Source organism: Lygodium microphyllum, chromosome 3 (genome assembly GCF_053477565.2).
Source record: "Lygodium microphyllum isolate KBCC chromosome 3, Lygodium_microphyllum_v1.1.10, whole genome shotgun sequence".
Classification (NCBI taxonomy): Eukaryota; Viridiplantae; Streptophyta; class Polypodiopsida; order Schizaeales; family Lygodiaceae; genus Lygodium; species Lygodium microphyllum.
This window is the reverse complement of record NC_141137.1, coordinates 144496093-144511546: the sequence shown is the minus strand read 5'-3', so window position 1 is coordinate 144511546 and position 15454 is coordinate 144496093. Positions and strand designations below refer to the sequence as shown.

At 41.1% G+C, this 15454-nt stretch overlaps 1 protein-coding gene across 1 annotated transcript in view; it reads left to right on the top strand.

The window, feature by feature from the left end:
* The window catches only part of LOC148038980 (argininosuccinate synthase, chloroplastic-like), a 132284-nt gene that overhangs the window by 94848 nt on the left and 21982 nt on the right, over nt 1–15454 (top strand). Inside the window, exons 6-8 of the mRNA XM_087674838.1 lie at nt 3829–3903; nt 4013–4198; nt 4268–4356. Coding sequence (XP_087530964.1) covers nt 3829–3903; nt 4013–4198; nt 4268–4356 — 350 coding nt within the window. The remainder of the gene's footprint in view (nt 1–3828; nt 3904–4012; nt 4199–4267; nt 4357–15454) is intronic.

Genomic DNA, 15454 nt, shown 5'->3' with positions numbered 1-15454 from the left:
ACTTGGGAAACAATATTGCACAAATTAGACATGGTATGTGACCATGCCTCTCGATCCAATTGTCCACTTATCTAAAGATATCCTAGGTCATCCCTTCGATGAGCATACTTATAGATTTGTCATGGGGAAACTTTTTTGGTTGATCGTACTAGGCCAGATTTAGTACGCTTAGTTAGGTTGATCAATTAGTATTTCCACCTAGGATGTCACATTGGATTGTATATCTTTGTGTTTTGACATGTTTGAGGTGTAGCTATTCCTATGGGTTGAAGGGGTATAGTGATTTTGATTGAGCAGGAGATCTTGACACCCAGCGTTCTCATGGCGGTTCTCTCTTTACCTTGGGCACAACTCCCATTTCTTGTTTCAGCTGTAAGCAGGAGATGGTGGTAGCTTCCATGGTCGAGGTTGAGTATAGGGCTCTCTTTGATGGCACCACTGAGGCCATCTACTTAAGGAGCTTTTTGGTGGTGCTTCAGTTCCCATATGTTGCATTGATTGTTATCCATTGCGACAACCAGAGTGCGATTGCACTAGCTTGTGATCCGATCATCATAACTTGGACGCGGTATATTGGTATCCATTACTACATTAGAGAATAGGTTGAGCTAGGCACTATTTGCCTAGAGTTTGTGACTTTATCCGACAACTTTGCAGGCATATTGATCAAGGTAGTTAATGTGCCAATGCTTCCGTATTTACTACCCAGGATCTGCTTGGGCACACCCTCTCGTACTTCTTTAGATTGATGAGAAGAGGGTGCTGCCCTTCTGCATTTTCTTCTAGTTTGTGAGGGGCAACTTTCCCTCACAGCTTTCTTCTCTTGATGGTGATAGGGTGTTGTTTAGGGTTTTGTTTCAGACATTATGTATTATTTTGTACTTTGTATTAGCATCCATATCATTAAGCTGACCATGACTGTAAAAGGGTGCTTGGGGAAGTGAACAAATTCCCTATTGTGAGGACATTGTCCAATTGGCACCATTGCATAGCATTTTGCATGAGCATGATCACACTTGCATAGCTCCATTGCATTGGCCTTTTGTTCTTATAAATATGCATGTGTGTGCATTTATCACTTTTTAGTCTTTGGAGTGGTCGACTCTGGATCCACCATATTCGTGGCATTGCACATGGCAGTCTCCCTCGCTTGCTTAGCTTACTTTCCACACTTTTTTTTTTTGCCTCTCTACATATCCACCATATTTGCTTCATGCACTTAGCTTATTCTTCGTCATTGATAGCTAGTACTAGTAGGGATAACCTTGTTCGTTTTGTGAAGGTCTTGGGGTTGACCATCCCTTTCTCCCTTTTAGGCATTGTTACTCAATAGGCCGACAACTTATGGAAAACCCTCACTTAATGCTAAACCTTTCGAGAAACACAACAAAAACCTTGAGAAGAAAAAAGAAAAGAAAGGAGATAGTCCATTGTGTTTCCACTCATCTTTGTAGGACTTAGTAGGCCATTGGGCAGTGGATGCTCTATCCTCTTTGAGGTGAACACTTGGTAGTCTTGGTAGGTCGTTGGATAGTCGACGTGCACCCTTTGTTTGATACCCTAGTTGCTTTGGGATGGGACTCCTTGGGGAAAAGAGAAGAACAAAGGTTGGGCTTGTTTGCAGTCTCTTTCCGGTCCTAGTTTTAGGCATGAGAGGGAGTGTTGAGCTAAAAAAATCATTAGCTTTCATTAAATAGTCCCAAAACGTAAGTTAGTTAATGAATTTTAACCTTTTAGTGAAAAGAAATGTGGTTTTAGAGAGTTTCAGTGTCCCTCTTGTAAATCTTTATTTGGGAGACCCTAAACTTTCTATGAATAGAGGGCTGCCCTCCCATTCAATCAATCTCATTTTTGCAGTTTGCAGGTGCTAGAGCTTTGCTACCTACAACTTGTTTGTGGAGGACATCTTAGTCAAAGCTCCCTCACATTGTCTACTACCTATTGGCACCTATTTTCAGCCATCTTCTTGCTGACCTCTCCCCTTGTACCTTGTCACTAGCTGATCCAGGAGGTCCATACCATGCATTTGCTGGTTGGTGACCCTCTATTGGCTGTGTTTGTTGATGTGGAGCTGCTGTCTGCACCAAATGACCTCTATAGGCTGCATTTTGATTCTCTAGCCACCACCCAGGTTGTTGCCTTGCTCCATGCTTTGCATTTGCTCACTTTCTCTCTCCTCTGCCTATGTGACACTGATCCATGTGTCACACTACTGTGTTTGTTGTTGCCAGATGTCTTTGGAGACTACCTTGCTGTGTTTCGGGATCCATTAGAGTATGATACACTCTCCAACTCATTATCTCTGCCTCGGTTCTTGAGACATGAGAGTTCAAGGTTCATATTCATTCTTTGCATAGTGTGTTTGCTGCATGCGCATTGTATTATTTGGATTCGTTCAATTTCTTATTCACTATATTCATTGTCTTTGTGTTACCCTAACCTTTATTATGTTCTGCTATCAATTTGTGCTTTGTCATACGATTGTATTTGTGTTTTTATGTTAGGGCATTTCTTTACACATGTCAGTTTGCATTAGAAGGTGTTTGGTGGTTTGGGTTGTATAAGCGAAGAAACTGAGTGGCTTTTGGTGAGGCTAGCTAGAGCCACTCTCTTGGATCCCAATCTAGCTCATCCAAAGGCCAACTCTCCTAGATCTAGAGATGCCATTCCGAGATGTCTAACCAGGCTATGAGTGGATCCAACTGCCGTGTCTTCCCTGGGAGGCTTATGACTTGAATCCTCCTCCAAGGGATGTTGGGAAAGTCTAGGCCATGCTATCTTGTGTCTAGACTCTAGAGTCCATTATAGAAAAGAAAGTGGTTGGGGGGCACCACTTACTCTACTTGCCATGTGCAATGGGATGCCCACTGGTGAAAACTGAGCTGCCCACCCCTCTCTTGGCTGCACTGGCTCTCTGTAGGGCCAGTCAATATCGGGGGATTGTTACATCAATCTCTCGCCTCTTGGCCTCTGCCCCTCTCCAAGATCTAACTGCCTATTGTAAAACCTCCAGGTGTGCTCCCATGTAGATGTGTCTCCATACCTTGACAGACTGGGCAAGGCCAGCCTCCTAGCCAGCCCATTGGATGTGTGTCCACTCCCAAGTTGGATTGTATCCTGATCCTGGATCTGTGGGTCCCAGATAATTGATTCTCTATCAATCTCCTCTTGGCGTATTAGGGCCCACTGCTCTAGGGCCGTATGCAGGTTTTGCCAGCTCCCTTAGCGGGTTGCGAAGAAAGGATGATCTATGCAAAACTAATTCCTTGTAAAGGAGTTTGTTTCATGGGTTATTCTGAGTTTTATCTTGACGAGAAGGTTTATGGTGTTGGCTCTCTTTTGGTGTTGGGTGGAGCTTGGAGCTACACGAGGCATCATCTCTGTGTTCTGTTTGTTTCCAACATTGCCCTTCGTATGGGGAACTGTGGCCTTTTCAAGGTCACCCCCAAATGTACCTGAATGTTCTGACAGTCTCTATGGGGTCACTACTAATTGCGAACTGCTGGATCTTGTTACCTGTGCCTATGTAGATTTGAACACCATCACCTTGGTCTTTCCCAGGATCATTGAGAGATCTTTGTCTGTGAAAAATGGCTCTAAAGCAGCTAAATGTTGCTGTGAACAATGAAGAGAGTTTGAGAGATGAGCAAAATATCATCAGCATATTATGAGATGACTCCAAGGAGGCTTGAACTAGGGCTCCAAATCTGTCTATGTAGTCTGCAAAGTTATTAACTTTTTGAGAAAGTTACTCTGTCAAGGAAAACAAGATTAAGACTGTTCTGGTGAATATAAAATTGCCATCTGATTTTGATTATTTTTTGACAGGCGATGGTTGATGTTGCCAAAGAAGTAGGTGCAGATGCTGTTGCTCATGGTTGTACTGGCAAGGGCAATGACCAAGTAAGATTTTACCTTGATTCATGATAATTTCAGCTGTGTTATGCAACCTGTTTAGTTCTCACTGCATATTCTGGTTTTGGATTCTCTTCTGGTACTCTTCTTTGGTCAGGTACGATTTGAGTTGACCTTTTTTGCACTCAATCCAAAGCTCCTTGTCGTGGCTCCTTGGAGGGAATGGGACATAAGAGGCCGTGAAGATGCCATTGAATATGCAAAGAAACATAACGTGCCTGTTCCAGTTACAAAAAAATCTATTTACAGTAGGGATCGCAACCTTTGGCACATCAGCCATGAGGTATGGAGCAAATTCTTCCTATATTATGCATGGTTTTCTTGACAACTCACATTTATTTGGACCTGGCAGGGTGATATTCTTGAGAATCCAGAAAATGAACCTCGAAAGGACATGTATGTGATGACTGTGGACCCAGAGGAAGCTCCTGATCAGCCAGAGTAAGTTTTTGTCAGCTGTTTGTGTATCTGCTTTTGATTCCTGAAGTCTAATAAAAAGAAAACCGAGTAGATTGAAAGTCTTTAGTTAGTGGTATTTCAGTTCCCCATAAAGAAAATAATAGCTTGTCTATTACACAATGGACAGTGTGTGGTATTTTTAATTTAGCATGAAGTGTTTTATTGGCTGTATGCATGTAGTTCATGATTTTAAAAGTGCAAATAATGAGATTATATCAGCAGAGCTAGGAGAAGTTCCACTAGTGATTGAGGCCTTGTTGTTGACAATCACCTTCCTATGTAGATTACAAGGACTTACACAGCAGATATACTCCTGACTTGCTTTGAAATCATCATGAAATTTGGCACTAGACAAGGGAAACAATACTGGTATGTGCTAGTGAGCATATTCATGATCTAAAGATGGATGCAGTCCCTCCTTCCAATACAACATGGATGCCCCTTCCTTTGATCTTAGCAACACACACCCAAATAGGCTGATTCAAGTAGGCATTATCAGGCTACATACTCTAAGGATTTGAAAGAAGCCAGTTCATCCACTTATGATGCAGATGGCCTTATAATGAGATCATTTCTTTTTCTCATTCGTCAATACTATCTGGATACATACTTATCACATGGTTTGAGATGCATGGCCAATCAGATCGGCATCTCCTCCCACCAGCTGCATGTTGAGACAGACAGATATGGAGCAGCAGCAACAACATCAATAGCCCTAGTTGATTGGACATGCCAATTATGCCATGTTGACCCACAACAGAAGAGCAACTAGATTTGCCAAACAGCTTGTTTATGAGAATCTAAGGGAGATTTCGCTACCTCTTCTACGATGGTTTTGGTCCATCCTCCTCCATCATGGAGTCCCATGGGGGAGATTCTCTACACAGGTCACTATGTCAATGGTGGGGGATTGGTTTGCGTTTGAAGATTTACCATAGGAGACTCAAAGGCAGAGACTACATGGCCTTAGGAATGCTAGAGCCAAGATTGAGGCCTTGATGGAGGGGATTCCATCAAATTGGCATAGATACAACTGCCTTCCAAACTTGGATTGGTCTCTTTTCTAGATAGGATATTCTTCTAGCAGTCATTGCATCTAGCAAAGACAATACATTCACTTTCACAGTTGAGGAGGTTGGCCACCTCTAGTGAGAAGATCTTGACCATACAACACTTAGTGGTTGCTCTAGGTAGAGGATTAGAGCAATACCACACTTCGAGAAGAAGTTTCTTGATAGACCATGTAACCTTTTTTTGGCTACTTTACAAGGTTGGGTAGAAGGATATAGATGAGCAAGATCAAAGCACAGTAATCAGCCACCCCCATCTATTGAGCTAAAAATGCATTAGCTTCACTTAAACAGCCCCAAAACACGCTTATTTAATGAAGAAACCTTGTTTATTTTAAAGATACTCGATCCTGGAGATTTTTTGTGTCCCACATGCACAAACCCTTTTGGGAGGGCCCAAACTTTCTATAAATAGGTACAACAGAAATTAGGGTTTAGCAACAACCTTGGGAGGCGTGCAATTGGAAGCTTCAAGACTTGGATTCAACAGGGCTGAAGGTGAATTTCAGCTAAATTCAGGTGGAGGACTAGCCAACCATTGAATTTGGGGCATTTCCATTGTCTATGAAGTGGGTGAAGGCTAATGAAGTGCCCAAATTAAGGGGCAAAATAGATTGAAGACTTGCTGGTTACTTTGGACAGCAAGGGGAGTTTGGATTGCGAAGGGGATCGGGAGAATCCCATTGTAAATCTTCTTCTTCTTCAATAAAGCTAAAGAAATACCAAAAGCAGCGCCAATTTTGGGGCCAATCGGGTGTGCATTGTCCAAGATCAGCAGGTAAATTTGTATTTTCAGATTTGCATTAATTGTTTTCTGCTATAATTAAGTTGTAATCAGGGATTTACCACCCATCCACGGAAGGAAGGTTGGTTACATGGTTCCATTGCCGGGTTATCACTCAATCCCTTGATTAGGTGAGCCCAAGGCACCTGATTGCAAGCCAAAGCTTTGTGCTAGTGTTGGTTTTTATTCTTAGTTGAGAAATTATAGCAATATGTCTTCATACAGTGAGATGGATTCAAGCAATGATGATGCCTCTCAATATGAACGTTCACATGGGAATGAAGGAAATGCAATGCTTGACCTTGGACAAGGCTCAGACCATGGACAACAAGCTGAAAATGTTGCTGCTGGGCAAGATGTACGGCCTTCAGGGCATAAGGAGACTGATGACCAGCAAAGTGAAGAGGAATTTGATGAGCAATTCAAGAATCGTATGAGGATAGCAGCAAATCTCTTTGTTGAATTGGCAAAGGATCCTCAATTTACCCGATTTTTGAATGCTCCAAAGAAAGACAGTAAAGGCAAGAAGAAGAAGATGTCTTTTACACCTTCGGGATAGCAAGATGCACCGAAGATAATGCCAAACCCTTCATTTGAAGCTCCCAAAGATGCTAATGGAATAAAAAAGTTGGTACCGACGGGGCAAGGAATGCAAATGCAAGGCCATCACGAAAGTGCCAGTCGAATGGATTTTGGACAGCCGGGCATGCATGCTATGATGGGGCAGCTAGGATATTTTGGTGAAAGCACACATTTTCATGCTATGGTTGGACAAGGACCACATACAGGAATGTATGTCACAAATCCCTATGGTATGCAGCAACCAATGCATGGTGTGCAAGGCCCAATGTATTCACGCATGGCTGGAAATATGCAGAACCCTATGTATGGCAGCATTGGCTTGATGCATGGGGCAAAAAGTAGCATGTTTGGTACTGCATCTGCACCTCCGAATGCTTACAGGGCTCAAGGAATGAATGTTGGTCATGCAAATGCTCCGTTTGGCGTTGGTTTTGATGTAAATTCAGCAAATGCACCCTTTTTGTAGCAGCTAGTGTGTGACAACTTGACACCCAAAGGGGCAGCAAAAGACTATGATGAGGGTGGAAAAGGAGTGAAGTTTGAGTCCTTTAGCGGTGTACAAGATAGACTGAAAGCTTTCCTTTCATTCAGCAGTTTGATGCAGCCTATTTAGGGGGGAACTTCACGGAATCCTCAAAGATTTGAAAGGTAGCCACTTTCTTGAAAGGGAATGCATTATAGTGGTGGTCCACTCTTTTGATGTAAGGTAGAGCACTGTCAACATGGGTACAATTTAGGCAAATGTGTGCATCGAATTGGTTGACAAGTACATTTGAGGTGGACATCATGACAGCTTGGAATAAGCTAGATGCTAAGGAATGTAAGAATTTGGAGCAATATAATAAGAAGTTTTGGGATGCATTGCTGCCTCTTACTTCTTATTGCCCCGTATCCCTTCATGAGCAAGTGGAAAAATATGTTTGTGGGTTGCCCAAAGGAATCAGGGATTTTTGCATTAAATCCACCGTGTCTAGCATGTGTCAGCTTATAGAGATTGCTGTTACAGCTGATGCTTTGTTGTGTGGGAAGGATTCGGGCTTTCTAGAGAGTGGGGAGAAGACGAATAAAAAGTTGTTTAAGGTTGAGAAAAGGGGTAGTTCTGAAAATCAGCCTGAAAAGAGGTCAAAACAACTCAGAAAGGGCTCGAAAGCATTGGCACAACATAGGGAATTGATGGCTGCAAATAAATGTTTTATTTGTGAATAGGAGGGTCACATTGCACGGGACTGTCCCAATAGTAGCAAGCTGGAAAATCAAAAAATCAGGGAGATTCTAAACGAAAGAAGCCCAAAACATCAGTGGAATTGGTGTTCGATGTTGTCAGTGATCAGCTCAATGATTATGCTACTGAGTTGTGCAGAGCATGGGGCAAAATTAGGGATTATCATGCATTGATTTTCTTTGATAATGATGCAGGAGCCAACTTCATCTCTGTTGATATCGCCGCTCGTCTAGGCATCAGAGAGGATGAGATGGGACCCATGGGGGAAGTTGGAATGGCATGTAAAGGCCATGCAGAGCCCATCACACTGCTCATTGGAAAGCTTCGATTGCATATACAAGGATATGTGGATAACGAAGAGTTCTTCATTGCTCCAGTTGAAGGTTGTGATGTATTGCTTGATATGCCATGGTGTCATCGTATGCATATAGTGATTGATTCTCGTGCAAAAAAGATCACTATTCAGCATAAGGGAAAGGTACTCACACTTGATGTAAAGTTGAAATGTGAATCTACCCCTGTTGTATCTGTAGTTGCCATTTCCAAAGTAATGAAAAATCATCTTTCAACATACTTGGTTTTTTCTAAGGATAAAGACAATTGAGATGTATTGGTTGGTATGCCATGGTATCACAGTATGCATGCAGTGATTGATTCTCGTACAAAAAAGATCACTATTCAGCATAAGAGAAAGGTACTCACACTTGATGTAAAGTTGAAAGTTGAATCTGCCCCTATTGTATTTAAAGTTGCCATTTCCAAACTAATGAAAAATCATCTTTCAGTGTACTTGGTTTTTACTAAGGATAAAGATGATAGTAAGAATGTTGAGAACGTGTCTAAGTTAGAAAATGATCGTATGTCATTTCTGAAAATGTATGCTAATTGCTTCTCTCAGTCACTTCCAGGGTAGCTACCATCTGAAAGGCTAGAAGATCATAGCATAGATCTTATCCCTAGAAGTAGGCCATCTATTAAGCCATCCTATGGAGTCAGTGCAGCCCAACAGGAGAAGATTATGAGTCATGTAAATGAGCTGTTAGAAAAAGAGTTGATTGAACCCAACTCATCTCCTTTTTGTTCTCCAGTGCTTTTGATGCATAAAAAGGATGGTTCATGGCGTATGTGCATTGATTATCATGCTCTGAACAAGATCACAATAAAGAATCACTTTCTGATTCCTCAGATCGATGATGTTATGGATAGATTGCAAGGGGTAGCCATATTTAGCCGTAAAGATTGCAAAAGTGGATATCATCAAATACGCATTAGACGAGAAGATATGTCTAAGACAGCTTTCAAGACATCTTTAGGATTGTATGAGTTTCTTGTTATGTCTTTTGGACTTATAAATGCTCCTACTACTTTTAATCGGATGATGGATCGTATCTTCAGGCCACATAGAGGATTTGTGGGCACTTTCTTTGATGACGTGATTATCTATTCAAAGAACGAGACAGAGCATAGAAAACACTTGGACATTGCATTCAATGAACTGCATGAGCATATGCCATAGATTGGTTATCAATGACAAGAAAAGTAAATTCTTCTTGCATAAAATCCACTTTTTGGGGTATATTGTATCAATTGATGGTTGTATGGATCCTGCAAAGGTTGAGGCAATACGATCATGGCAACCTTTGAGGAATGTGCATGAGATCCGTAGCTACTTGGGTTTATGTTATTACTACAAAAAGTATGTATACGGGTTTGCTGAAATTGCATCTCCATTGCATACCTTGTAGAAGAAGCATGTGCCATTTAGATGGACGGCAATGGAAACTTCAGCATTTAAAAAATTGAAGGAAAAGATGACTTCAGATATTGTGCTTGTGTTGCTCGATCTAAGGAAGTCATTCATAGTTCAATGTGATGCATGTGGTAACAGCATTGGGGCTGTTATTATGCAGGATGGTCGAGTTGTGGCTTATGAGAGCCGAATTCACCACGGTGCAGAAAAGAATTTGCAAGTCTATGAGAAAGAGCTATTGCCTGTAATTCATGCACTGTCTACATGGAAACATTATTCGTTGGGAGCTGATTTTACAATGCAGACAGACTATTAAACTTTGAGGTACTTTTTAACGCATGCAAAGTTGTCAGAGAAGCGTATGAGATGGGCAAATTTTCTCTCTATGTTTCATTTTCAGATTGTTGATATTGAGGATAAAAAGAATGTTGTGGCTGATGCACTGTTACGTAAGCTATAAATTTCAGCCGTCAGCATGGTTTATCATACTGGGTTGGATGCCATGAAAGAGCATTATGTTACTGATTCGGACTTTGCTAATGTTTATGATCAGTTTTTGCAATGGCCAAAGGCATGAACACTCTGTGCTAAGAGATGAATTTCTGATGATGCATGGACGACTGTGTCACAAAGCAGTTAAGGCCTAGAGTTATCTCTGAAAGTCATTTTCTTTCGTATACAGACTTCAGAGGTATTGATGCAGGGTCAAGGCAGTGGAGCATTTCTTTCATTGGCCAGCTTTAAGGTATGATATAGAATAGTTTTTTAAGACATGCATCGTATGTCAGAAGGTAAAGCATGATAGACAAAAGATGCCGGGTTTATTGCAGCCCTTGTCTATTCCAGATAGGCCTTGACAGAGCATTGCAATGGACTTTATTTTTGAGCTTCCTAAGACACCTACAGTGAATAATGGTATATGGACTATCATTTGCAAGTTTAGCAAACAAGCCCATTTCATTCCGGTGAGGAAGAAAGTAAAGATTGATCATATGGCACGATTGTTTTTGTAGCACATCTTTAAGTATCATTGTAGGCTAGAGTCTATCATTAGTGATCGAGACTCCTGTATGACCAGCTTATTTTGGAAGGGCTTGTTTGAGAATATGGATACCACGCTGAAATTCTCATCATCCTTCCATCCGTAGACAGATGATCAGTTTGAGGAAGCAAATTCCACAGTGTTAGATCTTTTGAGGTGCTATGTTTCGGATGACAAGACACAGTGGGAGCAGTATTTGCCCTTGGTTGAGTTTGCTTACCACAACATAGTGCATAGTCCTACTGGTAAAGCTCCATTTGAAGTGGTTGAGGGTGACAAGAAGCTACCACCTATTCTGTAAACTAAGGATAAGATCTTTGAGGCTGATCATTATGTGGAAAACTTGGATGTAGCCTATGCAAAGATAAAATATGCACTTCAAAGATTGCAAGAAAAGCAAAAGAGGGCAACTGATCGCCACAGACGTGCTTTGCAGTTTGCAGAGGGTGATTATGTATTGCTGCGTTTTGAAAAGGCAAGGTTGAAAAAGATGAAAGGAAGAGAAAGATTGTATCCCAAGTTGAGTATAAGATACTATGGGCTTTTCATGGTGATGTGTTAGAGGATATGTCTGTTGAAATTTAGCTTGAGGTTGAGGAGCTAGATGAGATTTTGGTACCTGAGCAGATTTTGACACATAAGGAAAGCAAGGTCAAAGGTAAAGTTTCCAAGAGATACTTGGTTAAATTTTATAATTATTCACCAATGGATGCCAAATCGATGGAAGAGGATGACTTGGCGGACCATCCTCAGTTGTTGCAGCTTTACCTAGATGCCTTTCAGTTAGAGTCAACTTTAGTTTGGGCTCTGTTAGGTGAGTATTATCTGATGCTCAAGGGGAGGTAGCACTTCGACTTCTCTAGTTATGGACAGCTCTCGTATGTAGTGGATCTCAGATGTATTCAGCATGCATCCAAGGTACTGCGTTGACAATATGTTTGCCATGAGATCACTACTTAGTGTAGTCGTCATTGTGAGATATATGCAGATGAGTACGAGTTTCACGTGGACACTAGAACTATACTTTTGCATCACCTTATGATCAATTTAGCATGAATTTTGCCTCCATTTTGAGACAAAAATTTAGATCAGTTTCAGCTCTATTTTTGATCAACTTGAGAACCGCTTATGATCATTTTTTGGATCAGTTGTGCATTAATTTTTGCACTGATTACTGGTCAGTTTTTGCATTGATTTTGTGATCAGGTTGGGGTCACATTTGCAGCACTTTGTGATCAGTTCTCAGATCAGCAGGTGATCAGTTTATGATCAGAGTATGCTCAGTTTTCAATGGTTCACGTCTAGTTTCATGGACAACAACATATGTTATGATGCCATTGATGTTTTAGCCATGGTTTATGCTTGGTTTTCGCTATACAATGGTTTGGTTTTGCCAGATGGGTTACGCTTATGAGAAATGGACATGTCACATGATAATCTGGCGATGTTTTTGAGATTCTTTCTGAGTCTTATGCTATGTTATGTTGGCTAGTAATTTTTATCATATGTTGGGCATAGGAATGGTTGAACAGCGGTGCGCAATGGTGTGTTGACTATGATGCCCTATGGAAATTCGAGTGTAGTAGTACTTTGCTTTTGATGCATTTGATAGTGTAATCGAGGACGATTGCAAGGATTTCAAGAGGGAGGGCTGTTATGAGGACATGTATTTTTGAAACCTCACTTAACATGTGGATGAATTTTAATGACATGATTAAGTAAATGTTGCACGTGTGAGGTGCAATTGGGGTTAAAGCAAATTTACGAGCCCGGGACTTGAAAAAATGATGGGATGTCAAAGGCAAAAATTGCTATAAGTTATGCTACACAAGTACTTGGTGGTATCTGGTGCCAGTTGTTGGCCTAGGTCATCCATTTGGCCATAAATGTCAATTGGTGACACTAGAGAAGTGGCGTTTAATGGTACCTAACGGCAATTTGATGGTCAAAGATGACGCAGAGACACTCGAGAATGGAAGTTGTGTAGCCAATTTAATTATTGGCCAATCAAATTATTTTTCAGGGCACCGAAATAATTATTAGATTAATTTTCAGTATGCAAAGACTGAAATTTAATATTTAATTTTGGATAATACTGAAAAAACCATTTGGGAAGGCTGCCACTTGTCAAAAATGCTAATTTGAGACAGAAAAATGTCTCTAGAGGCTAGAGAGAAGCATTTCTATAAATTCAGCCTGTAAGAGAGAGGGAGAGGAGGCTGTTGGTTTGATTTATAGCCATTGGAGGACCTTTTGAGGCTGCCAAGGGCTGGAGAAGACTAATCAACGGCAGGAGACAACATCTTTAGGCTGTTGAGACAGGGCAACAGCTGTAAATGACTGATTTTCTTCTGTTCTTTGCATCTACAAGCTGTTGTGGTAGGACAATAGCTGCATTTGACTGATTTTCAGACATTCTTCACGACAAAACTTTGAATTTTCTCTGTCTACAGCTTTCTCTCTCATCTCCCAACCATTTCACAACCTTGCTCTGAAGATCTCAGCATTTGGACCCTTGGAGATTGAGAAATTGCAAATTTCTCTACTGTAAATGCTTATTTATGGCAAAAATTAGGGTTTAACAGCAGCCTTGGGAAGCGTGCCAAAAATTGGAAACACCAAGGCTTGGATTCAACAAGGCTGAAGGTGAATTTCAGGTAAATTCAAGTGGAGGACTAGCGAGCCATTGAATTTGGGGGATTTCCATCGTCGATAAAGTGGGTGAAGGTCAATTAAGTGTCCGAATCAAGGGACAAAATAGATTGAAGGCTTGTTGGTTACTTTGGACAGCAAGGGGAGGTTGGATTGCGAAGGGGATCTAGAGAATCCCATTGTAAATCAACTTTTCTTCAATAAAGCTAAAGAAATATTGAAAGAGGTGCCAATTTTGGAGCCAATCGGGTAGGCATTGTCCAAGATCAGTAGGTAAATTTGTATTTTCAGATTTGCATTAATTGTTTTTGTCTATAATTAAGTTGTAATCAAGGATTTACTACCCATCCACAGAAGGAAGGCTGGTTACAGTGCCGAAGGGTAGAGCAATAGTATTGGAGAGTGATATCTAGTACAGATGGATCCAAAGTATTGTAATCACCAGCATAGTTGTCAGGTACAAAAGGTATGGTACGATAAAATATGGTATTAAATGGTACCTTAAGATTTTATGAGGTATGGTACGATATTAGTACAAAAAAAAGAACTTGATTATTTTGGGCTAAAGATAATAGAATAGATATTTGAAGTCTAAATAGCAATGCTATTAAGAGTATATGAGATGAGTACCTGAGGGTAACATGCCAAAATCTAATGTTGCATGCTCAACATGCGCTACTACTATCTACAACCTATAACTACATAGATGGGAGTGGATACATCATACATGCATGATCATACAAATAAGAGAAGTGTGGGCTTGAAAGAGAGAAGATTGAGAGAAATTGTTTGAATCTCAAATAACCTAATCTCATGGGAGAATCATATTAATATAAGGAGCATTTAGCTCGTCCCAAAGTGCAGTTCGAATGGGAAAGATGTATCCATTAAGTTGGTACTAATATGTAAGGTACGGTACCTAAAGTATGGTATAGTATCCAACCTTTTGTACGTGGTCGTAGTGCAACTATGATCACCAGTGAGAGATGAGAGAGTGCTGAATAATGAAGGGTGGCAGGTTGGTACCAAACCACATCAGTTGGAGAATGAAATTTGGTAAACATAGCAGTGTACCACTAGAGAAGGCTGAAAACTCATCACTTGAGGCAAAGAATTGTCAGGTGATAACAGGAGAGGTGTTTGCTGACGTAGGCGGCTTGTTGGACAGCAAAAACGTAAGTATTGTAGCAGTCCCCTGGTGGGAGTCCAAACAATAGGGTGATGGTTGCAAACAGGCCACCTAGGATTGGATAGTGATGGGCTGCAGTTGGTGATGGCTGGATAGTAGATGTAGGTTGCTGATGGCTGAAATCTGCACAGTAGAGTGAGAAACCTGCACAAAAGGATGAGAACTAAATGGGGGCAGCCTGTCTATTTATAGATTTGGATGGACCCTCCCATATTAGGGTTTCATTGAAACTCTCTCGAACTGGGCATCATTTTGCATATTTCATTAAATAAGCATGTTTTCGGGCTGTTTAAGAGGCTAATCAGCATGTAATGCATTTCTTAGCTCAACATCCCCTGTCAAGCACAAAACAAGCCAAGAAAGGAAGGTTTTCCCCAAGGCATCCCACCCTAGAGCAACCAAGGCATGAGACAAAGGGTACATGGTGGTTGCCTAGTGGCTTGCTAAGACTACAAAGACGATGGTTATCTTATCAAGGGAGTCAAAGTAGTCACCCCAGAGAGGACATGGCATCGGATAAAGGGTGTGCGTTGGCTGCCCAGTGGTCTTCCAAGTCTTGTAAAGGCGGATGGAACCAAAATGAACTTTGTTTTGTTTTGTTTTGTGTATGCGCGTGTGCATGCACGTGGTTTTTTTTCTTTGGTAAAGGTGTTTTGAGAGATGGTTTGTGGTCGATATAGTAAGTGTACCATATTGGAGAATGAGAAGGGATGGCTAGATCAACCCATCACAAAAAAACAAGCTACCCATTCACTCGAGGGTGTTGATGAGAAGGGAAGGGTGATGAAG